Source organism: Catharus ustulatus, chromosome 13 (assembly GCF_009819885.2).
Source record: "Catharus ustulatus isolate bCatUst1 chromosome 13, bCatUst1.pri.v2, whole genome shotgun sequence".
Classification (NCBI taxonomy): Eukaryota; Metazoa; Chordata; class Aves; order Passeriformes; family Turdidae; genus Catharus; species Catharus ustulatus.
The window spans coordinates 20,297,651-20,322,285 of NC_046233.1; the positions used below are offsets into that span (position 1 = coordinate 20,297,651).

At 48.8% G+C, this 24,635-nt stretch overlaps 1 protein-coding gene across 12 annotated transcripts in view; it reads left to right on the plus strand.

Annotated features, from left to right (window-relative positions):
• The window catches only part of WNK2 (WNK lysine deficient protein kinase 2), a 96,914-nt gene extending 84,983 nt beyond the window's left edge, over positions 1-11,931 (plus strand). For 8 of the 12 annotated variants that reach the window (XM_033071618.2, XM_033071619.2, XM_033071611.2 and 5 more), the window contains one exon: positions 2,926-5,128. In XM_033071618.2, the coding sequence (XP_032927509.1) occupies positions 2,926-3,273 (348 nt within the window). In that variant the 3' untranslated portion in view covers positions 3,274-5,128. Of the gene's footprint in view, positions 1-2,925; positions 5,129-10,778 lie in introns of those variants that run through there. The other 4 variants (XM_033071620.1, XM_033071621.2, XM_033071623.2 and 1 more) reach the window with 3 other exon arrangements.
• Positions 11,932-24,635: the final 12,704 nt, after the last annotated feature.

The following is a 24,635-nucleotide window of genomic DNA, read 5'->3' on the forward strand; positions in this document are numbered from 1 at the left end:
AGTACTGGAGCTGTGAGTATCACTGGGGTGGCACTTTGAAGTTTGCCTGGTAGAGCACAGGAAAAATTAAACAAGTCCAAAGAACAGATTTGGGGTATTTGAACTACCCTAGTTTTTGTCTTGTGAGGTTTTTTCATTTTTACTAGTGTTTTCCAGTATGTTGTTCTCTGTGTATGTATTATTCTTTTTTTCTAAATGAGCTTGTGTGATTATTTGGGGAATAGACAGCCACAAAGGAAAAACTGTCAGGAAAAAGCAGGTGTGGGGGAAGCAGGAGCTAGTGGCTGGTACCTGCAGGGACTTGTGAGGTGCTCTGTGCAGAGGAGAGTTGGGTGGGTGCAGGTAAGGAGGTGGCACTGCAGATGTGTGAGGGTGGCGGGTGAAGGTGCCACTTCTCTCTTGGCTCAGTTCATTGCTTCAGCAGAGGAGCCTAGTGGAGATGTAGAGGGGAAGAGCTTCCCTTCCTACCCATATAATACATGGCACCCTGCCCTCTTGAGATCCCACCCTCAGGACTCCCTGCCAGTCTGGGGTCCTCAGCACAAGGAGGACTTGAAACAAGTCCATAGAAGGCCATGGGGATGCTCTGAGGGCTAAAGCTGCCAGTGCAGGAGGGACGGAACCCCAGGTGGGCTCATGGCTGCACTGGTGACTGTCACCCCCGGCAGCTCGGTGAATCCCTGACCATGGACACAGCACTGTGCAGCCCAGAGCCTTCCCCAGCTGTCATCCCACGTCACCCTGGCTGGCTTGAGATGCTGATCCAGGGCTGTTCAGGGCTATGCTGTGATCCCAGCAGTGTGACATACACACCTTGTCCCTCACTGCCTGAATGTCCATCTGCTGCCCTTTGAATGGGACCAGAAAAGGGACTTGTGGTCTCATAGCTTTCCTGAAGCTGGGAAATCCACAGCTTTGGGGCTGCTTTTCTGGTGCTTTCTGATGTTTCAGTTGGCACCTCCATGCAGGAATTGATGGGATGTATGGGCTTCCATCAGTGTTAAATTATCAGAACCAGTTAAAAAAGGCCATACCCATGAGGCCCCTACCCAGGGGAAGACGCAAGAGCCAGGTGCCATGGCTCTTAAAATATGTATTTATCTCATTTGAAGCATGGGAGGAAGGTAGAGGAAGCAAACTTAAACCTTTAATGTCTGTTTATCATGACATTATCAGGTGTAATGTGTATGTGTAATGTTGAGTTTGGGGCATGATCATTTTTTCTGGTCGCACATGTGTAGCATTAAATGCAGCCACTGCTTTACTGAGGAATTCAGCAGAGAAGGAAAATGTTCTAAACTGGAGTGAGTCGAGTTTCTCAGTACTTCGAAAGAGCTGAAAATAAACTTTTACATACGAATTTTTTGAAAGAGCAAAAATGTCACCTTGCATTTTCAATGCCACTGAATAATCTCTTGCTAGTGTAGTCCAACTCCTGGGCCTGCACAGGGCACCCCAACAGTCCCACACATGCCTGAGAGCATTGTCCAAAATGCAGTATTTTCACAAACATCTGTTGGCATTCCTCACAGGTTCTTAGTTTGGTGGAAACCACCATTTTGAGGATGTTAAAACAAGAATCTAATATCAGCTTACAGAAGTCTGCAGGTCTTAAAAAATATATCCTTGTTTTTTTGTTCTTTGTTTCTGTTAATTTTGGTGTTAATTTTATACATTATTGGTGTTAAATTCATGATCCTGAAGCATCTCTTTCAGTTCAACATTTTCCATCAGATTCAGGTTTCAGGTGAGGATGGGAGGCAGGGAAGTGAAGCAGAGTATCAAATAGTTCTGTATTTTTTTTAAATTGCCCATGGAACAGAGGTTAATGCCCCAAAGCAGGACATCCTGGGGACACTGCCACTTTTATGGTTAATTGAGAAGAGAGATTAAAATCAGAAGCATGGAGTAAGCATCCCACACAGCCTTAAACACACATTCATTTTTTTCTGCTGAAATTTCACCTTCATACCAATTTTATCAATTGAATGTGAAACATCACATTGATAGAAGACTCTTAGAGTTAAATAACACCATAACACCCTTTTTTTTCCTTTTGCTGCAAATAGGTGATGGGCTGGTGGGAACCCTGGCAGGGAGCTGTAAATTCTGTGACATGAAAAATGTAACGAAGTACTGCAAACGTTCGGGGTAGCAGCAGTTCCCATGGCATCATGCAGGATGGAGTATATAATTTGGGAAGATCTGCCATCCTGTATTGAGGGAGGAGAGCTTTTTCTATGTCCCTCACATGCAAAAGCTGAATAATTGAAGTGTATGTTAATAGAATTTTAGCAAGCCGGCTGGAATTGGTCCTGGCAGCCCAGGAGGCAGAGCAGCCCTGCTGTGTCCTTGCTGGCTTTGTCTTACCTGGCATGGCCAGCACTGGCGCCGGGCACCGAGCCACCACGAGAGGTCTCCTGCCACTCTCAGCTCCCTGCGGCTGGGTGAAACAATTTTGTACAGAAATAGGGGCTAGGATTTTTAAAGCTATTTCGAGGCTGGCTGTAATGACATGGGATTTGGGTTAATTCTGTGTTTAGTGAAGCTTATTTACTTCTATGCACAAGTTAACAGATACTTGAATTCCTGTGGACATGCAAGGGTGTTCATTTTCACTTGTTTAATGATGCTTCCTGCCTTCTAAAAGAATGAGGTTATATTGAGGTAACTTTCCTCTCTGCCTCATATCAGCCTTTTCTATTAATTTCCAAATATTCTGTCTCTCAAAAAACAACAAAAAAACCCCAACCCAACCTCCCAACAAAAGTATGAAAGGAAACAAGAAATGAGCCCTAAAGAGAGCCCCAAGGAATACTGTGGCACCCCTGTGCCCACAGCTGCCTGGGGCCCAGCACTGGGCCGGGATGCTGCTGGCATGGGGAGAGCCCTGTAGCGACACTTCTTGTGTTTCTCTTTTTGTAGGTAAATTCGGTAAGGACAGGACTGGGGAGCAAGTGCCCCATTCCAGTGGCTTGCCCCATGCCCACGGGATTAGCTCCTGGAGCTGCGCCATCCCTGCCAGTGCCCGTGCCAGGGCCCGCGCTGGCCGGCGCAGTGACGCCGTACGTGATGCCTCTGTGTCAGTATGGAGCTGTGTTCCCTTCGCCCGTGTACGGAGTGCCGTGGCCGGGCCCGGCAGCACGGCCAGGGCTGGTGCCAGCGCCCAGCATCGTGCGCTTCTCCCCGCTGGGCCGGAGCTGCCTGCGCATGTACCCGGTGTCACTGCAGCGCCCAGCCCGGCCGCCCAGCCCACGGCTGCGCATGACCTAGCGCGGCCCTGCCGGGGTGACCTTGACGTGGGTGACTCCGTCGGTGGGTGGCCTTGCCATGGGTGAGCCCGCCCTGGGTCCCGAAGTCTTGATGCCATCACGTTGGAGTGTTTGCTCTGTACATGCCGTGGTCTGTGTGAGATGAGGGGGGCCCCGGGCACAGCCATACCCTACATCAGCAATCACTGTGAGGCGGCATCACCACAGATCATTTGTGGTCACGGCAATATCTACTCCTGTCCCATTGCTGAAGACACTTTGTTCCTTGTGTTCTGTTTCACACTGGCAATCCTTAACATCATTGTACTTGAATTGGTAATTAGCAAATTGTACTAACCCTGCAGGATTTCAGTGCCTTGAATCTCAGCTTTCCAGTCCCAGCTGGAAAGAGATGTACAATTATTTGAAAGGTGTATATTTTATTTACAATCTGCTTGTGAGTTGGAGTCCTTTTTATTTGCAAAAGATATCGCCGGTTTACAGTTGATGTTCCTCATCAGCTTCATTCCGCTGTAAATGCTTTCGTTTTTATTCACAGGTTGAATTTTCATTTCTGAAGCTTTTAGAAATAAGAATTGTGACGTGAGGTTTGTTTGACACGTTTGTTTGATGCACTGATCGTAAAATTGTTGGTGTTTGTACAAGGAGTAGTGAAGTGCATGTTGTAATGTAGGAGCACTTACAGGGTGATCCAAGGAAGGTGTATACGAAGCTAGGGAACAGCTTCAGGCAGCATTCTCTGTTCTCCTTCCCAGCCTGTGGTAAAGTCGTTGTAGATGGAGACAGTTCTGTAACAGGCAGCAAATGGTGTTTTCCTCTGGATCAGCAGCACACCGGATTTCATTTCCTTTCCCTATGTGGGCTTTTATAATTTAGTTAAATCACAAGCTCATGTATGTTCTGTAAGTGAAGACAAGTAATGGTACCCTTGATCATAGCAGAAGGTATCTACAGGTGGCCGTGAGCCTCGTGTGTGCCTTTGGGCTCTGCTCCAGCCACAGAGCTTGAGGGCTGCATCTGAGCCCTGGTGTGCCAGCTGTGTTCATGCCAAAACAGAATAAAAATGTGAAGCTGTTCTTTTTCATATCTGACACTTCAGGTTTGGAGTCTCACTGCCTTTCTGTTTGGAATTTTTTTCCTTTATTTATTTATTTATTTATTTATCTTTATTTTTACCCGAGTTTGCACTCCAGGTGGCACGGATGCCTTTCTCCTGGTTGAAAGTTGCTTTTTGCCCATTTTACTGTGCATAGAGCCTCCACCTGCACCTCAGTGTAAAGGCACACGGTAATCCCTAGAGCTGGTTTGCCATGGTAAGTCTCCTTCCCTCCCTGAGCCCGAGGGCCAGTGTTACAAGCACAGGACCTGGGTGTGGCCGCACCCAAGGCCCCACGATGACATTATGTAACCCTCTGCTGAGGGGCAGAGACCTCCTGTGCTGCCAAGCTGTGAATTGTATAGTTCTATTGTACTTTGAGCATTATACCTGTCTAAATTACTTTGTTTGTACCCTTTGAATATATTATTCCATCAATTCTGTTAGAATTGAATTTTATAGACAATTATGCAGAGTCTTCTGCCTGGGCAAAATACTTACTGCAGTAAGAGATTTCTGTTCTCTGTACCATGTATCTTTAATTTGTTTGGGTTTTTTAGATTCATGTCTGTATGCTTCATGAGCAAACATGGAAAATATGTTCTCACACCAGGTTCCCTTTGGCTCACACTGAATCCAACAGTTTATGTCGCTATTGCCTGTACAGTCCATCCCTTGTACACTGACAAAGTCAGTGGCACTAACAGTCCCAAGAAATTGTATAGATTAAAAAGAGAAATAAACATTTTGTGCTTGAAAATGGTGTGAAAAACACAGTGTTTTCCTAAAACATAGAACAGTATCAATTTCCAGCTGTTCCAGGTAATTCTGCGTTTGTTTTCCAAACTCATTCTTGTCCCTGGGTTGTGTAGCAGAAGCAAATGTGGTGCCTCCAGCAGCTGTTGGGTGCTCCCCACAGCAGTGCCTGGGGTGGGTACTGGCACCTTGGGGGTACTGAGCCCTGAGCCCTGCCCAGGGCTGCTCCTGGTGCTGTGCTCTGCAGAGCAGAGGGGCTGCAGCCTCAGCTGGTTCCTCTGAGCACTTGGCTCCCTCAGGGCTGCTGGGTGCTGCTCGTGAGGATGCTCATTTTGGTAGGTGGGAAGGAGACCGGTGAGCTCTCTCCTCAGCTGCAAAGCACTAGGCAAGCCCTTCCCAAAGATCCTGGCACCATTTAAGTGTCAGGAACCTCAGTCCTGTTGCCAGCACCCTCTTGGTGGTCACCATGATTGGGTGAGGCTGTAGGAGAAACAAGAGAAGGGCATGCAGGTGTGACACTCCTGTTTCTGTCTCTCTGTGTGGCTTTACTGTCTATGCTGCGTTGGTTGGGAAGTCTCTGGCCCACGCTGGTGCCCACCTGCTCCACGGTGGCTGCATTGCATGGCTGTGCTCCTGGGAGAGGCGGGCTGGCTTGGGAGCAGGGCATGGGCACAGCTTCCAGGGCCCTGGTGAGTGTGCACCTGGCTGTTGCACTGGGGCCAAGCAGGAGCTCAGGACATGTTGCTGGCATTGTTGTACTCGTGATCTTTAATTTCCTGATGGTCCTCTTGGCTGCAGCTCTTCTGGCTGTTCACTTCAAGCCATGGGTTTTTTTGCCCTCAGTTGTGAGGATTGTGTCACAGGGTGCTTTGACCTCAGTGGCAATTAAGCAAATGACATGAGATTAAATAAAGGGAGCAACTTCTTGAGTAGAAGGTGAGCCAAGGAGTAAGATGGGACTTGGGGGGTCCATGCTGCACTATCAGAGTGGGAAAACTGCACCTAAAAAGATCCCCTACACATCCCAGAACTGAACTCATTCCTGACTGAATATTGCTTCAACATGCAGCAAATGGGTCAAACCTGCTGGTAGAATTCCTGGCCTTGCTGGTTCCAGTCCTGCATGTCCTGTAGCTCTGCCATCACCCAACGTTCCCAGTCAGCACTGTGCTGCAGGGACATGTGGGACGTCAGCATGGATGCTCAGCTTTAAATACCAGGTTTCAATGAGGAGCTCACAGATCCCCTGATTTTTCAGTCTTTTGGTTACAGAAACTTAATACAAAGCTTGAAAGAATGTTTAACACCCAGAGTCACTCATTCAGTAGTGGGAAAGTTTTGCAGTTTTCAGTTTGGAAACTTGGGAAAGTAGTTGAAGTTTGTCTTGAATTTTGTGTGCCTTTCATTTGGCTTTCTGATTGCCTTATGTCTTGATGGAGTACCTTAATGCATGACCACATCCTGCTTTCCCACTGCATTCCCAGCTTGCTTGGAGTAAGATTGGACATGGAGAGGAGCTGCTGCCACTGGCACTGCTCATCTGCCACAAAGATGCAAGTCTGGATGCTGGAGATGGCAGGGAGAAACTCTGCAGTGATTTAGGACTCTTTTGCAAATCTGGATTCAGCCTCTCTGGCACAGATTTCACTCAAAAGAATGAGGCAGCACTGGCCCTTGCAGTTTGTTTGCATGTTAAACTCTGGTCTCCATTCCACAACTTTAAAGAGGGAATATTTTTTAATTCCTTTTAAAAAGAAAAAAAAATCTTTAAGAAGTTCATGTAAAGAGGAAACATTGCCCAGAGAAGCTGTGGCTGCCCCTGGATTCCTGGAATTGTCCAAAGCCAGGTTGGATGGGGCTTGGAGCATCCTGGGATAGTGGAATGTGTCCCTGCCCAGGACAGGGAGCAGGATGAGATGGGCTTTAAGGTCCCTTCCAACTCTAACCATTCTGGGACTCTGTGATTACTTAACCATTACTCCATATGTGTCTTTTCACTGCTCCGTTCGTGCCTTCTTCTTTTCTCTGAAATCCTTGACATTGGGGACAAGACAAGGGACTGAATGGGTGAGTTGTGGCATTCTCTGTGCTCCTGCAGAGATAGTTATCTTGGGAGCAGGGTGCTAAGAGACAGGATTCCTGAAATGAGCTTCTTCCTCCAGGGACAGGTTTTGCTGTTCAGTGTTTGTGGAAGGAAATCACAAATACTTTGAATCATTATTTTAACTTGACTTTACCAATGGTAGCTCTTTCCCTTCAAGCCTTTTTAATGATCCTAGTGCATTACTGTCAGGTCTGGGAACAGGAAGAATTTTTCCAGAGAAGCCCCGTGGATGTTTTGTGGGTCTGTGTCCATTTTGTTTGGTTTGCGTGTGTTTGAGCAGGACAAACATCTGTCCCCACACATGCCTTGGAAGTCATCTTTGGAGAGTTGTAACCAGAAGTCTCCCTTCTGAAATTTATGTGATGTCAGTATTGTTTTCCCTATCATCCCCACTCCCCCCACCACCCCTGCTGCAATGAAGGAAAAGGTTCAAGGCTCTTGGAGTGAGATCGATGTTAATCATCAGCTATTATGGCAAAACCTTGCCTTGTTTTCTGCCTTGCTGCCAGCTAGTTCCCCTGAAGTTTTCCATGGATGCTGTTGAAAGTGTTGGCTTGGAGACAGTCACCCATGAAACAGTTTCGGACTGTGTGTCATGTACATTAAGGTTTCCTTGACTTCTCCAGTTCTTCATCTGCCCTCCTCTGTCCTGATTTGGGGTGATTCCTGTGGGGAAGTGTGGGCACGATCTCTCTACTGAGTGTATGACAGGGAGCTCACACTTGTTGTCATGGGTGGATTAAGGTCTGATACGGGATTGAATTTATAAAACAGCAAAACCATGATTTCTGGCTATGGTTATTTATCATGGATTGAGTCCTTGAGGTGCACTTCAGTGGTTTGTGGTGTCAGGCAGTGCCTGGCTGGTGATTGGGCAGACTCAGCTTCAGTGGAGTTGTCTGATGTGCTGATCTCTGTTACTGTTTTATCCCTGACAGTCATTTTCCTGTCTGTATACCCCAGAAATGAACCAGTTTGTTGATCTGGTGGGAACTGTGCTGTGGCTCGTGTCGTTGGCTTTTGGCAGGGGCAACACTTCTGGCTGTGAAGTGATCCCTGCAGATTCAGCAAGACAGGCATGCTCCAGCCCCAATCATGCTGCTGCCGAGCTCCACAAATGCAGTGTAATGAGATGATTTTAGGAGTTGTCAGGCGACAAATTCTGCTTGATGAAGGAATTTGTTGCTCAGAGGGGTTTGGATGTGCTGCACTGCTGACTGTGTGAGCAGTGCCTGAGTGAGCACAGAGGTCACCTACACCTGATTCAGGTGGAAGTCAGGCTCAGACCAGGAGGTGGCTGCTGTTGGGAATGCTGTGATCCTCTCTGCTCCCTTCTCAGGGGTAGTTGTATGCTATCAGGACTGTTGTTGCATATGCCTGGATCTGTATTTGATTATCAAACTTCTCCCTTTAAATAATTTTCTCACGAGGAGTTTAGGCTGTGCATGGGACAAGCTTTCAGTCTGACACACAAAGCCTCAGGAAGCTTTAGGGCCCACTTGGTCGTTGTGGAGGAGCTCCACAGACAATGAGAAGAAGCTGCTCATAGACAATGCCCTATGATTTGATAAAGTATCTGTTACAACAGTGAAATTCTTGTGAGGAGCTCTTGATTTTTCCAAATCTGGTGAGCAAGGAGCACTTGGATGGATTTATTTGTGCTCTTTGTGCAACAGGATGAATGCATGGTGAATATTGAGCATATTGTTGTAGTCGCAAGGCAGAGAGAAAAGTTGGGATTGTTTTTTCCCCTCAGAAAGGAGCGCATCCCTACACTTTGCTTTTCATGACTGAGTCACCACTTGAGTGCCAGCTATGGCACCGTTGCTTTTGAAGAGCTGAGCATGGTGAGAGCCTTTCCAGCCACTCTTCAGGGGACTTCTTGGGGCCTGTTGCAGTTTTTGTGAGCCATTTAGGGCCCCTAAATGTAAAAATTTAGGAGATTTAGGAGAAATAGCCAGCTGCCAGTCCTTTTCAAATGGGGATTCTTCAGGTCTGACATAAAATAGCCCCAAAAAGTATTTACTCTTGTGGGGGGTTTTTTTTAATGATTTTGCAAATAAAGTAAAAACTTCCTCAGCATTTCTAGTTTGTTTATCAGACTAGACAGCCTGAATCTGATATCTTTGTCCCTATTAGGCAGCAGTTACAGGGTGTGCTATGGCTGCCTTTTCTCACAGTTCTGCTATCTCTGAGCAAACTCTGGGGTAACTGCGCTCCCCGACCTCTGCAGCACTGCTGCCCACCCAGCCTGGGAAAGCTCAGGCCGACTGTGGAGTGAGAAGTGAGGTGGTTGCCCATGCCTGAGCACCTGTGGGGATTTGTTTGAGGAGCCAGGTGCCTGGGGAGCTGGCTCTGCTCTGGGTGTTGTGGCTGACCCCACTGCTACCAGATGTTTTTTTCCCAGTTACCTGGAGATAGTTAATTTTGTCCTGGTTACCTGGATGAAACTCCATGTCAAATGCTGGTTATGCACAGTGAGCAGGTGATGGGGTGGATCCAGACAGATCTTCAGAACTGACATTGATCGGAAGCTCGGGGAGGAATTATGAGCAAGACATGCTTTTCCTTCCCTTAAAAGTCAATTCTTTCTGTGAACAGGCAGAGCAGGGAATGCAGGCCGGAGAAAGATAGGGTTGTGTTTAATGAACACAAAGCCCAGACCACAGAGACCCAGCAGGAGCTGTGGGTGTCCCCAGTGTCCCCTGCCTCCCCGCTGCTCCAGGGACGCCCTGCATGAGCTCTGAGCGCTTCCTGAGGCCGTCGGCTCCATCAGACCCGGCTGTGGCTGCCCCTCCACAGCAGTGTGCACGTGTCTGTCTGTCTGTCTGTCTGTCTGGGCTGCATGGCTCCCAGCCCGTTCCCAGCCCAGCCAGTGCGTGTGGTGGCCGTGTGGTGCGGGCTGGGGGACCCTGTGCTGCTGCCTCAGTGATGTGCTGCTCTCGCACCTCCCTTGCCTTTTGCCGTGCTCCCGTGCCCTTCATGTCTGCCCAGGGACCTTCTCCGTGCTCTGCTCCTGTCAGCGGGCACGCATTCCTGTGGCCTCGCTGCAGGGAGGTCCCTCCCAGCCCGGCCGTTCCGTGATCCTGCCGTCGGAGGCTTGGCTCGTTGCCGTGGGACAAGGGAGCCAAGCCTGCAGGCGTGGGGAGCTGGTGCCACGACCTGCCCTGGCAGCGCCACCCTCCTGTGACACCCGCACTCCGCTCACCATCCACCTCCCTCTTCCCAGCGAACTGAGCCCAGCGCCGGCTCTCTCTGCTGGCTCTTTCCATCTCTGCCTCCTGAGAGCCTGGCTCTTCCCCCATGGGAATCGAAGCTCTGGTCTGGGGGCCCTGTGAGGTGCTGAGGTTCTGCCACCAGAAGAAATGGTTGACACACCTGAGCTCTCAGCACAAGCGCTGTCTCTGTCCCTGCTTCCCTGTGGGACCAGGAGTCCTCTCTGGCAGCAGCACCTCCCACACACTTGAGGTCCCCTAGCTCACGTGGTCCTTTTGGGTTTGGTTTGGATTTTCCTAGATGTGAAATCCATATGTGGATTTTTTTCTTGTAGATCCTGAAAATGAGACCGTCGGCGACTGACATGTGGCCCCCACAGCTACGGTGCCAAGCGCGAGGGCCCGCCGCGGCCAAGGAGGAGGAAGAGGAAGATGGGAAATGATTTATTGTGCGTGAGGAATTCTGTGCCATTCTGGTCCATTCAATGCTATTTTGTAACTTCTTTCTAATCATTTTTTATTTATAGTTGGAAATACAAAAATGTTATGCAATAAAAAATAAAGGAGAATTATTTTGGGGGAAAAGGATTTTGTTCCAAATTGTTCCTTTCTGTTGTGAGCCAGGTTTCCATGAGCAGCAGATGGAGAAGAGGGAGGAGAAGGAAGAGGAGGAGGCACTCCTTCAAATGCTTTTTGTTTCACACAGTTAATTGTAATTTAAGCAGTTTTGAAAGTGATAAACTAGGCATGCATAAAAGAAAGATAAATTCCAGTTCCATTTAAATTTCTCACAGTTCTTTTTAAAATATGAGATTCTATTTTAAATCCACTTAAATCAAGTAAAAATCCTCCATATCCTGCACCGGAGAATGAGTCTGCTTGTCACTTCCCTTTTTACCTCTCTCTTTTTCTCATAGACTGGCCATATTCTTGCCAGACTTAACTACAGTCTCGAATCACTGCTGATTTTAAATGCAAGACTGAAATCCTTCCACAGATGAGTGGGTAATCTGAGCCATTTTTAAGACTCTAAAGTGCCTTCAATGATCTAAATCGATGCAGTGGGGGTTTCGTTCTCTGGGTTCACTGGCTGTGGGTTTCAGCTGTCTCTTGGACTGAGGTGATGGACAGAATAGGTTGTAGCAATAATCTCACGAGCAATCATTTATCCAAGGACTATTCACCTGGTTTTCAGAAATCTGGGTTAGCATTGTCCTAAGAAGTGGGAAAATTCCACTCCTGCTGTTACATCTGGGCTACAAAATCTCTGCACCCACTGGCCTCGCTTGCTCCTCCCGCGTTCCCAACCCAGGCTGTTCTCACCCTCGCTCTTGTTTTTGACACCAGAACCACAGGAACCTCCCCTGCCCATCAGCGTCTCGGTACCACACTCCCTCGCAACTGGAGCCTGGCATTCTTTTTTGTTGTTATCTGCCATGTCTGTCTCTTCCAAAACTTGGTTCTAAATAATAAATCTTATTTTGAGGCTGTTGTTCCCTATTTCCTTTCCACCTCCACCCCTCCCATCCACCAGCAGGGGTGAGGAGAGCGCAGGTACATGTAAAGCTCCAGAACCATTCAAACACCTGGTTAATTCAGAATTTTGAAGCCCCGGGACCAAAATATACATATTTATGTTAATTTTCTGCTTCTCTGGGGTGCCTCCTACCCTGCCTTTTTCTGAGGAAAGGGGATGGATCACCTGCACAGGAGCAAGGACTGGTAAGTAGTAAATCATTGCTGGCCTTGGGCTTCCCTGCTCACAGGAGGGACCAACCTCTGTCCCTTCCCTAACGGGTGGGAGAAGGGGGATCCAGGTGAGTGGGATACTTTCCCGTTTCTCTTTTGGTTGTTCTCTTTTCCGTGACTGAGAGTGCAACTCCCTGGTGGGCTGGGGGGACAGGGGTGTTATGTCTCTGAGGTGCTTCTCCACGGATGAACCGCTACTCTAGTGATCACAGAAACTAAGCACTGTGTCCTCATCTCAGATTTTTATTCCCAAATTTAAAAGATGGTTTTCCCCAGGAACATCCCTTGCAGGGTCTCCTGGGGTCCAGGACTTCACCCGTTGTTCTGAACCTCTTCACTGCTCCTACAGACTTTTCAGCTCCTCCGCAGTTGCAGGGAACCATGTGGCCTCTGATTCCAGATAAGTATTTTGTAAATATTCTATTATTATTCAGATTAAAAATAGGGGTTAGTATCAGGATTAAAGCTCAGGGGTGGAAGCTGCAGCAAGCCCTGGCTGGTGGCTGCTCCCTACATCTGGCCAGCCCATCTTGCTTTGGATAATCTCTCCTCTGGAGGGCTGCTCCCTCCAGGAGGGTACCCCTGTGTTTGCTGCTTGCTTGGCAGTTTGGAGCTGCTGGGGGCCCCTGAGCTCCTCTGGGGTGAACCACTGAATGGGATCCTCTAATTCACCCCATGATTCTGTGAAGGGGGATGGGCTTAAACTAAATAAGAAGACATTTAGATTGGATACTTGGATAGTAAGAAGAAATTGTTCCCTGTGAGGGTGGGGAGGCCCTGGCACAGGAGCCCAGAGCACCATCCCTGGCAGTGTCCAAGGCCAGGCTGGACGTGGCTTGGAGGATCCTGGGACAGTGGAAGGTGTCCCTACCATAGGACTGGCAAAGGATGGCTTGTAAAGTCCCTTTCAACCAAACCATCCTAGGATTCTATGGTCCCAATGTTTCATCCCAGCCTCTCTGCTGGAGAAGAAGGGACCTGAGTGCTGGGGGCTTATGTCAATGGAAGGAAATTCCTGCAAATGTTGAAAGCACAGCTTAGTTCCCTGCAACTTCAGGGGCTACTGAAGCAGTGAAGTGTTTAGGTGGCTGCTGATTTTGAGGGGTGGGGAAAATAGGAACGGTTTCAAATCCCCTCTGGATTTGTGCAGTTTCTGTAAGAATTTAGAGAATGTTTAAATAGTGTATTTTCTGTGCAGTTTCTGAGTGCTTTAGTGGTCTGAACAGGAGAATATCTGGAAAGTAAAAGAAGGAATACATTTGGTAAGACACTGACGTGACACCTGGGGACATGCAGAATTATCTGAGGCTGCTGGATGTTTAACAAGGATTCCAGGGTTTTGTAATGCAGTCATGGAAATGCTGAACCAGTTAAAAATGTCAAATATAGCAACATCATTCTCAAATGTTTGCTGATGGCATGTGAGCTGCTGGATTCAGTAGTATGTGTGCTTTGGGAGAGGGATGGCATGGGGACTCCATGGGGCTTCGCAGTCCTGAACCTTTTGTTTGAGGGTACTTTGGAAGGTAACTCATGTTTGTTATCCTTGTTAAATCAGAGCATGCATTGTTTGGTTTTTTTTAAAAACACCTAAATTTACGTTAGTGGAGCTCTGCATTACTGTGCTGCCTATTGGTGGCAGAATGAACTTTTTGTATCCCAGTGCTGGCTGGTGAGGCAGGGATGGGAGAAGGTGTCTGGAAGAAGACACCCTGCTCCCAACACCCTCCATGCAAAGCGATGAACACCCTGAAAATCACTGACAGTGTCCCATTTGCTCTTGCCGTAGGATTCTAGAAGCATATTTCTGTATTTATTTTATATTTATTCAACACTGCGAGATGATATGAAGAAGCTGACTATTAGTAATGCAGAAATAAAAATATTTCTGTTTACTGATGAGCAAAGACAAGTAAAGGGGTATGGATGTTGTAGAGTTCAGAAGCTGGAGACTTTCATTTGTCCTTTTCCTTCTATTTCCTTCCACCTACTGGAAGGTGTCCCTGCCCTAGAAGAGCTTTAAGGTCACTTCCAACCTAAACCATTCTGTGATTGTATGATTATTCTTCACTGTTTTCTACCACTTCTTATTACAAAAGCAGACAAGGAAACTTGTTCAGAAATTGCCTGCCTGGATGGTTTCTCCATGGGAAAAAGCAATTGCTGCAAAGCAAACCCAAATGCTCCCCTTCAGCTGGAGCTGACACTAGGAGCAGGTTTCCAGCTGAATTAGAAGTGCCCAGACTGGGGCTGTGCCCTTGTCCCAGACATATGGTACCCTCTTGGAGCCAGGCTGGGCTCTCCATCACTTTTTAATAAGCTCTGAAATGCGCCCTTCCCTGGGTGCTTCATTTGCATTCACTGCATGCAGAGCTGGTCCTGTTGGGAAATGCCTCAGTTCCATGTCTTTTTCACAGTACTTCTGATTTTCCTTATTTAATCTCTCTGGGTAAACTTTTGGCTGCGCTCAGTATCAGGAGCTCAGGCTACGATGACAAATGCAGTGTCCCAAGAGTGATGGCCCCTGTGCAGAGCAGGTGGGACTGTGCTGGCCACCAGTGGGTGAGGGCATGGGGGGGCTCAGCTGGGCCAGAGGGTCCCTGCTGGACCCCAGTGGAGGGACAGCCTGAGATGATGTTTTCCAGATAAAAAAGCAAAGTTCCCCCTTTTTCTTTCCTCCACTCCCTGTTCTGCAAAGCTGGAGCATCCCAAGGGAGTGTGCCCACACTGGGGGGAGGGTCTCTGGGAGCAGGGGCTGCTCTATGGGGGCACCAGGGCAGAAGAGGATGCTCTGGGCTCTGGAGGGGGTGCATGCATGTACACCCTGTGACAGTGTCATCCCTGTAGCTGCCAATTTGCTGCTGAGTCTGTCTCCTACCACGGAGTGAACCAGAAGGAAGGGCAGGGGGCAAACATGGAATTTTTTTATTGTCCTTTTTAATCAGATCTAGGACAAAATCCTCAAGATGTGGGCTGGAGCCTGAAGAATTCCCCTGTGCCAGGCCAGGCTGGGAGCTTGGGGCAGGAAGGGGCGCAGCATTATTTTACTGACCTGTAACTACAGTAAATTCACGAATACAAGCCGCACTGAGTATAAGCCGCATCGCTGGGTGTTGGCAAACATTTCGGTTTTTGTCCATAAATAAGCCGCACCCGAGTATAAGCCGCTCTGTGTTCGCAGCGAGGACCCGCGTGCAACAAAGTTGCCAAATAGTAACAGAACCGCAGCAGGGCGGGGTTTACTGGCTCGGCTCGGGCCGTGAGGGCTCGGGGCTGCCGACAGGGCTGGGTGGGCCCAGCTCATCGCTGCCACTCAGCGGGGATGCTTGGGGCCGGCCGCCGCCACCGCTGGGCTCGGTCACCCCGGCCCGGCACTGCCCCACGGCGGCACGGGGGGCACAGAGCCCACCGGCACCTGCGGCGGCCATGGGAGCCAGGGATGGAGCCTGCCTGCTCCTGCGGCGGCTGCACGCAGGGACGGGAGCCCCCTGAGCCGCGGGGCCAAGCGGAGAGAGCCCCGCCTTCCCCCGAGCCGCAGGGCCAAGCAGGAGAGAGCTGCCCCGCCTTCCTCCGAGCCGCGGGGCCAAGTGGAGAGAGCTGCCCGCCTTCCCCCGAGCCGTGGGGCCAGCAGAAAAGAGCTGCCCCTGCCTCCTCCGAGCCGCGGGGCCAAGCGGAGTGAGCTGTCCCTGCCTCCCCCGAGCCGCAGGGCCAGCAGCAGGGAGCTGCCCCGCCTTCCCCACCCCCTGTGCTGCCTGCACAGAGCAGCTCCACCCGCCGCGCAACAGAGTATCAATTTGTAACAACCGTGTAAATGCAGGGTTTTACTGGCAGGAGCTCGACTTTGCAGTTTGCACTGACTTGGTTTGTACTCCCGGGTTTGAAAATGTCAGAAAATTATTCACATATTGGCCGCACCTGAATATTAGCCGCTTTCATGGTATGAGAGCAAAATTTTGGTCAAAACAGTGCGGCTTGTATTCGTGAAATTATTGTAATCAAATTTTTAAAGAAACCTCTGTGTTGCGTCCTGGCTTCACAAGATATTTCCATTACCAGCAGTTCATGAAGCGACATGGACAAGTGTGAGCTGCCCAAACCTGTTCCCAAATACTGATTTTTGCAGAGGACTAGAACTGGAGAGTTGAGTACAGCAGTGGTGGGGTGGGTCTTTCATGGTTTGCTTTTCAGGGTGGGTTTTTCCACTCACACTGAATGCCTGATGGGCTGGAGCTGGCTCTCTGAGACAGCAGCCCTCCGCTTTGTCATAGTGATCAGCAATGCTTTGCAGTTGTCATGGCTGCGGGGCTACTACTGAAGCCAAAGCACTGCACAGCCCCTTTATTCATAGTTTCAGTGTATAAACTAATTAAGTCAACTGAAAGCAGCAGTCTGTTCCCCAAGTCTTGTTTTTCTAATATGCAGGATCAGATAGACCTGATTGCTGCTGTCCTCCAAAATATCCAGTCTGACTCCATTTCACCTCCGTGGCTGAGTTTTGTACCTTAACACCAAGCAAAGTTCACTGATTTTTTAATTGTCCAGAAACCTCCTTGCAAAATTGAAAAGGTCCCTAGAAAATGTCTTTTGAGCTGCTAAGATGAGGTTGAGAGCCAGTGTGTTGCAGCTGTGCTGCATTCATTATCACTGCCTTACTTGGGGCAGGAGCCCCACCACTATGTTTAGTTTCTGAATTTATGCATTGCTGGGTTAAAAAAAACCCCAACCAACCAAAAAAAAAAAAAAACCAAAACCAAAAAAAAAACCCCAAAAAAACCAAAACCCCCAAACAAACAAACAAAAAAAAGTGGCAAAATGCCTGGGGGAGGATCTCAGCAAAGCTCCTTGTCCCTGCCCCACCACGAGAGGGTGGGAAGATGGAAAAGGACAGACCCACGTGGCACCAGCTGCAGCTGATGGGCACAGTATCTCTTCCAGCCAGAAGGTCGGCCACACAGTGACACACAGGCTCATTTTTTATTAAAACTTCATATGAGCAGAGGCTCTGTGTGAGCCTGGGAGCAGTGGAAGGAACCCCACTGTCTGTGTGAGGCAGCAGCAGTGGCATCAGCCTGTCGGAAAAGGGTTTGGGAGATTTGGTGTCCCCACTTGTGTCCTGGTCACTGCTCAGCTCATGCACAAAGTAAAACCAGACAGGGACCCCAAAAACCCTCTTAGCCCTATCTGAGAGCTACTGTGTTCTATCCCAGGAGGACAAGCTTGCTCTGGCATGCAGCCTTGGGAGGGCAGTGTCGCGGTGGCAGCCCCTCACCACCCTCCGAGGAAGGCAAGCAGCGATGGAGGAGATGCAGGTGCTATTGGACCTTCTCAGGGTACAAAGGGAGTTGGAATTTCCACTCTTGTCCCACGTGGAACTGTTGGCTATGGCCAGCACAGTGTCCGGGGCACATGTGCCCCTTTCAACTCTTTGTTGCTCCGCAAACATGCAGCAATAATTGCTTTGGTTGCTTTCTTAGCAAATATTTTTACCGATCTCATTTTGATAGAATATTTGTGGGGAGTAAACACAATGGAGGCCCAAATACAACAAATCTATGAGTGGGAGATGACCTTCTCTAGCTCTAGCCCCAGCCTGGGGATTTTATGGTGCTGAATGCACTGGCTGGAGCCGTGCCCCTGCAAGATGCCATGGGTTCACTGCTGGCATTGTCTTGGTACAGGAGGTGCATGAGATTTGGGACAGGGGCAGAGGGAGGAGTGGGGTAGGGCTGTGTCCTGCCCAGCAGAGCTCAGAACATGCAGGGACTCTCTCTAATTCCTCCATGAGAGACAGCAGGGGCTCGAGATAGCAAACAGAGCAGGGTGTGAGGAAGGCAGCAGCGCATGGAGTGTAGGACAGGGACAGGGCAACCCAGCAACCATCACAGAGAATTTACCGGAACTGAAGGAAGTGCTCCCAAAGGAGCACTGCTGTTCGCTAGTTTAAATCTGCCAGGATAAAGTTTTTTTTAAAGCAGTAATACTGTAGGAAAGTGGCAGAGACAGTTCTGCAGAGGGAGGTGACAGTGACTCTTTGCTGCTGAGGGACGCTGGCATAGCTGAGCCCCGCTGCCAACATGGGGCTTTGTGAATTCACTGACCAGGACTTGTACCCTGGTACGTGATAACCTTCACCGCAAGCCAAAAATAACTTCTACATGCAACTGAGGAACTGCAGACCTATTCTGGGCTCCCAGGTGAAGGGACACACTCATTCCTGAGCAGGAAGGATTTAATGACTGATAAACATCAGTTTCTCTTACTCAGCCCCACCAAACAAAGAACAACAAAATGCAACTATTGATAAATATCCTTAGGGATAAGTACCAGGCTGGAAGACCTATATGAGTTAAAAGTTAACTCCTCCTTTTTAATGGGGATCAATTAGTCTTGAGTTAATGCAGGCTAGAAATTAGAAGACAGTTATAGTAGTAGGAGGATAAAAATTCTGGAGGACCTTGTGATTGCAGAGGTGGTTTGAAAAGCTCATGGAAGGATTGTGCAACTGACTAGAAATTCCTGAAGGGACAAAATGGCTTTTTGTTGCGAGTCCTGAGGGATCTGGTGGACTGCTGTAGTTGGAAACAGAAGGCACTTTTGGTTTTTCCCCTGCTAGATTCCTGTGGGGGTAAGAAAAAAAATCCTGTTGGTGGCTCATCTAACTTGTGGATGTTGAGTTGTTATTCTTTCCCATCATCTCAAGCACTGAAGATTGGTCTCAGCCAGAAACAGGAGGCAAGTGAGATTTGCTAAGTGACCTCAAAATCCGGGAGTCTGGCTGGTGGTGCTGCCCAGTGTCCTCACAGTACAGGTAAGGTCAAGGCTGGGTGGGCAACTTCTCACTTGCAGACCTCGGCCTTAGCAGAGGGTGCCAAGAACTGCTCCTGGTGTCCTGCTGTGTGCAGGGACGTGGGGCACATCCCAACAATCACCAGCAGTTGTCACTGGCCAGATGGGTGTCTGGGCACAAACACACCAGGAACCCACCCCCCGATGACTTCTCTGACTCTGCGTGTCACGAGCAGGAGCCCGGACTCCTCCTGCAGGGCACGGCACTGCCACGGCTGGGGCAGGTAAGCAGAGACCGTTTGTGCCCACACCACCTCTTGCCCCACCTGCAGGCAGATGTTGGGCCTCGGCTCGGCTGCGTCACCCCGCTGTCCCCTCCCCTAGCCCAAGGTCTGTGCAATTATCTCGCATCCAGGGCTCGGTGGAGAACAGTGTGTAAATGGTGATTTTCTAACCTGTGGCCGAGGGAGGTGCTGGGACACGTGCTCGGCGTCAGGTGACACCAAGGGACACGTACTCTGTGGCAGTGGCAGCGCAGGGTGTGGCCGCTGTCCCGCTGCTGTCCCGCTGCTGTCCCGCTGCTGTCCCGCTGCTGTCCCGCTGCTGTCCCGCTCGCTGCCAGGGCCCGCCCGCTTTGGCTCCTGCCCCGAGGCGTGGTTAAACACACTGCGAGCAGTGCGTGCACACCAAGAGGATCCCGAGGAATTATATATTCGCCTTCTTTCCGCAACAGAGAAATAAAATCACAGGTTGATATTTCATTTATTAAAGTATGTATATTTTTGCAATAAGGTTCCACCTAGTGCTACAGAGGGATGTGTTATCACACATCATAAACTTTCCAGCTCTCCTGTGGATTTCCTTGGTCCCCTGTTAGCAGCCTCAGGGCTGGTTAAATGGTCTATTTCTGTCCGTTCTGTCACAACCATAGCACTTTTGTGGCCTCTTAAGTGAACACCCTGCACTCTCCAGGCCACTGTCCTTTCTCACTGTTACACAGTACAAACCCAGAATATTTAAAGCATGTTTTGTATCACATCAGGCTGCTCTAGAAAGAGCTCTTCACTGATTGTAAAGTAATTATGGAGGACAAGTTTCACTCAGTCCCAAAATAGCCTGGCATCAAATTCTCAGCTGAAATAAACTGCTGCCTTGCCATTGCCTTGGGCACAAACCAACCAGGATGGAGAAGCAGCAGGTCTGATCCCAAGTAGGAGCTGTGAATGTGGCAGAAGAGCTCAGTCATAAAATTCATGGTGACTCAGACTAATTTATTTTATTTCATTTAATTTGTTGTTGTGTTATTTCATCTTATCCTATTGCTTTTACTTTATTTTAGAAACTGCTGTGAAGGCTGAGGTTATTGGGGCCTCTTGGAATATTCAGGTCAAAGCAGTTAATTATTTAAACCAAAGACAGAGCTTTCTTCCGAGCCCTTTTAGGTTGATGGTGAAAAATAACCTCTGATTGAAGCTGGGAAAGGAGGAGATCAGGATCATGATTTAGCACAGTGGATGTTCTGCACGAGGATGACCTGTTCCTTTGTGCCTGCACAGCACATGGAAAGAAAGGTACAAGAGGAAGTCAAGGTGATTTTGGCACAACTCAGCTGCATGCAGACACCCTCATCCTGTATCCTCGTAGGCTGGTGAAATGGCTCCTGAACATCACCTTCTGCAGCATGTCCTTCTGTTGCTGGGGAAGTTGCCTAGAACATTCTTCCAGAAATGCACCTTCTTTCCATTGTTGACTTTGGTGATATGAAAGTCTCAGTTCCAATATCTTTCTCTCTAAAACCACAGAAAGGGTAAAATTAATCTCTGGTCAATGGTTGGTGTTAAGTTATAATACGCTAACTCAAGCCCAGTATAACTAAGCCCAGAATTTACAATAGAATCATAGCAATTAGCATTTGTGGGAAGGAACACATCACTGCTTTAAATGAAAACTGTTTTGCCATTAGCTCAAAGTAACTTGTAAATGCTTTCACTATGACTAAGATCTGCAGTAACGTTGGAGATCAACCAGCCAACAATTATGTTATAATGCCTATTTATGGCTTTATCATTTTAAGGTTTTTGTGAAGTAAAGCAGTAGGGATGAAGTGGACTCCCTCGCATCTGCTATGCCTTGGAAGAGAGCATGTGCCTGCTCTTGAATAAATTAGGAGTTACACATTCAATCAAGAATACATGTGTAAGGATTTAAGAAGAATTGAATGCTAAACCCTCATTCACCACTCCACAGGCATAAACAGAGCATGCTACAGTCACTTTGTCTGGAGAAGACAACTCTTCTGGGATCCCACTGCAGCATTCCAGAACCTCTCACCAACAGGGTGGCTGGCTTCATCCCAGGAGTGGGGAAGGAGTGGCAAAAGGTGCTCTTAGTTCAGAGTTGTCCCAAATGTATTTTATATTCTTCCAAGTGGGAAGTAAATCAGTGTTTGTACCAAAAGACGGGCTATGGAGGTGCAGCTTACACAAGGCTTCACAACTCAAAGATGCACCAAGACCAAAGTTCAGACCCACTACATGTCTTTCCTGGGAAGATGCAAAGAGGATTGTGATGGCAATATCCTTCCTTAGGCAGGCTTTGGTTTTTTTTCTTTTTTCTGACAAGAGAGATATTTTCTAATAAATAACTGCTCTTTCTTATGAGCTAGCCATTGTCAGTGTCCAGAGGACATAAAATAGATCCTATCTGTCCAAAATAGCTCAGAGAAATCAACTATCATTTTGTTTTCTTTACTGGGTAATAGGAGGAAGATGGCGTTTAAATTAGAAATTGAAGCCCTTCCAGAATTGCAATATAAGATACCAAACCAATCATTCTTCACACAGTTACCTCCTACTCCATGAGCTCCTACTACCACAAAAATTGGTTGTTGCCAACTGAGCTGAGTGAATAATCTGCAGTTTCATATTTGTTAGAGGAATTTTTCCTTTTAATCTTTTCATAATTTGTCTACAATCAGATTGATTTGCTTGAATATCTTCTTTCCAAACACATACGCAGTAACCATTCTGGAAGTAATTCTTGCTGTAGATCATTTGAGAGCAACTTGTTGCAAGAAGTCTTCAAACATTTGTTCCAAGTCCATTCATTGTATATATGAAGTTGCATCACATGTCTGTTTCTGTGAACAAAACATCATAACAGCCAGTCTCGAGTACTCTCCCTGAGAACAATTAAAATTATGCACAATCGCACCATTTAAAACTTAATTCCTAGAAATAATGGCAGGATTCTCCTGGTTATTGTAATGCTTGAATGAAAAACAAGGCTGTATTGGAACTCCAACTGAAGAGTCTCACCAGGACCATGCTGGACCCAGTGCAAAACTCTTATTCTCCATTTTTGAGATGGAGGAAACTGCCCTTCTCAGACTGTCTTTTAAGAGAAAAGTTCAAAGGAATGATTGCACTTTTCAATGGGATCTAGGTTGGGCACCTGGTGTCCTCTTACACAGAACAGCACTGGAGTGACCCTGACAATATGGAAAAGGAGGTAAAAGTCAAGCCCTGAGTGCCATGGTACGCCAGGGCTAAGGAGCTTTAGAATGTCAAATCCAAACCTCAAAGTTGGCCTGAAATGTTTGCTTTGAAGGTGCCTGTAAAATACAGGCTTGGCTCTGGTTGGTGTGCCAGGGAAATGCTTTGCTGATATTTCAGCTACAGTAAACAACTGCTGCAGCTGCCACCCCAGCACTCTGTGATGTGAAGTAGGGAAAATGGAAATGAAAAAAATAATGGAATGCATGGATAATAATGTTTGTGATTGTAAATGGGAGACGGATGGACATCTCTTCCATTGTTCCTTATTGTCCACTATGAAAACAGGAAGACCTTGAAAAACAATAAAAAATAATTTTAAAAAATCCACATAAAAATATTGCTAGTGAGAAACCAATTATGGTGTTTTTCAGATTTGAATTTTGAAGCAAAGTTTTATTTTATATTTACTCATTAACTTCTTCTGAAATTATATTTAAATCTGTCAGTGCAGAAAAGACTTAGTGCACTGTGTTCATGTCCTTAACCAGCACCATCTGAGATGGACTGAAATGTTAACTTTCGCTGCTCATGATAATGTTCGTGTCAGAAATAAGTTGTTGATGTTAAGCATCAAAGTTCCCTGAACCCAAGGTTCAAACAATCCATTTTAGGCTTGTCCACCAAGCTGGGTGCCACATGCAGCCCACCCATGGGGATAGGGGAGCCCCACCTCTCCAAGGTCAGTGGAACCCTGGCTGTGGCACAGAGTGAAATCACTGTGAGACATTCAAATGAGGTAATTATATCATGGTGGTTTGCATCTCATTTTGGTGATTTAGTTGTACACTGCCAACACAGGGCTGGAAATCAATACAGCACAGCTCATGCCCTGTCATGTCACACTGCTGGCCCTTCAGACTGAGATGCTGCTAACTCTGTACAGTAACTTCACGACCATAAGGCGCACTGGACTATAAGGCGCACCCCCCGGGAGCTGGCACATTTCGCAACTTTCTAGATCATATAAGGCGCACTGGACTATAAGGTGCACCTTTTTTTTGCCGCAAAGATCTGTGCCACGCGCAACAAAGTAACTAATTAGTAACGGAATCCCACGATCCTGGAGTTTACCGGCAGGTGCTCAAATTGGAAACATTTTAACAGATTGGTATAGCCTTTAAATGCAGCCCCAAGCGCCCTCCCCATGCGCGGGGCCCCGGCACTCCCGCCTGTCCCCGGCTGGCGAGGCGGGGCTTGGGGTGGATGCGGCTCGCGGCTGCCATGGTTCGGGGCAGCCACGCCTCACACCTCGGGGTTGCTGCGGTTCAGGGTGGCTCAGGGCGGCCGCGGCTCGCGGCTGCCGCAGTTTGGGGTGGCCACGGCTCACACCTCAGGGTTGCTGTGGTTCAGGACGGCTCGGGGCCGCCCGCGGCTCGGGGCGGTGCGGCGCTGGCCGCTCCCTCTCTCCCTGTGCGGCTCCTGCTGGCCGGGAGCTGCCCGCTCCCGCCCCCCCTCGCGGTTCGGCGCTCCCGTGGCGCCGCCCCTACCTCACGGCTTGGCTCACGGCTTGCAATATTTTTTTTGCAGCGAGGAGCTGTGCCACATGCAACAAAGTAACGAATTACTGGCAGGTGATCAGTTTGCAAACATTTTTCACAGATTGGCAAGGCCTTTAAACTCAGGTCCAAGTGCCCTCCCTGTGCCGCAGACCCCGGCACTTCCGCCCACCCCCGGCACCAGCTGGCGCAGCTCGCGGCTCCCACTGTGCAGCCGCGGGTCCCGGCTTCCCCTGCCCGGGCAGCCGCAGATGCCCCGGGCCCAGGCACTCCCACCTGGCACTGGCTGGCGCAGCTCGGCTTGCGGCTCAGCTGCCACGGCCCCTGGGGGCTCCATCCCCCCACGCCCAGGCTGCAGCTGCCGACGGCTCCTGGTTGTCCGCATGCACAGGCCGGGGCCGGTCCCGCCCGGCTTCTTCTTCCCCCAGGGCCAGGACCGGCGGCAGCTCCCTCCCTCCCCGCGCGGTTCCTGCCGGCCGTGGCCACCCTCTCCTGCCCCCTCCTCGCGACTCGGTGCTTCCGCGACACCGCCCCCCCATTGCGGATCACACTTCCTGTTTGGCAAATTTTGCAACTTTGCAGATCAGATAAGGCGCACCGGACT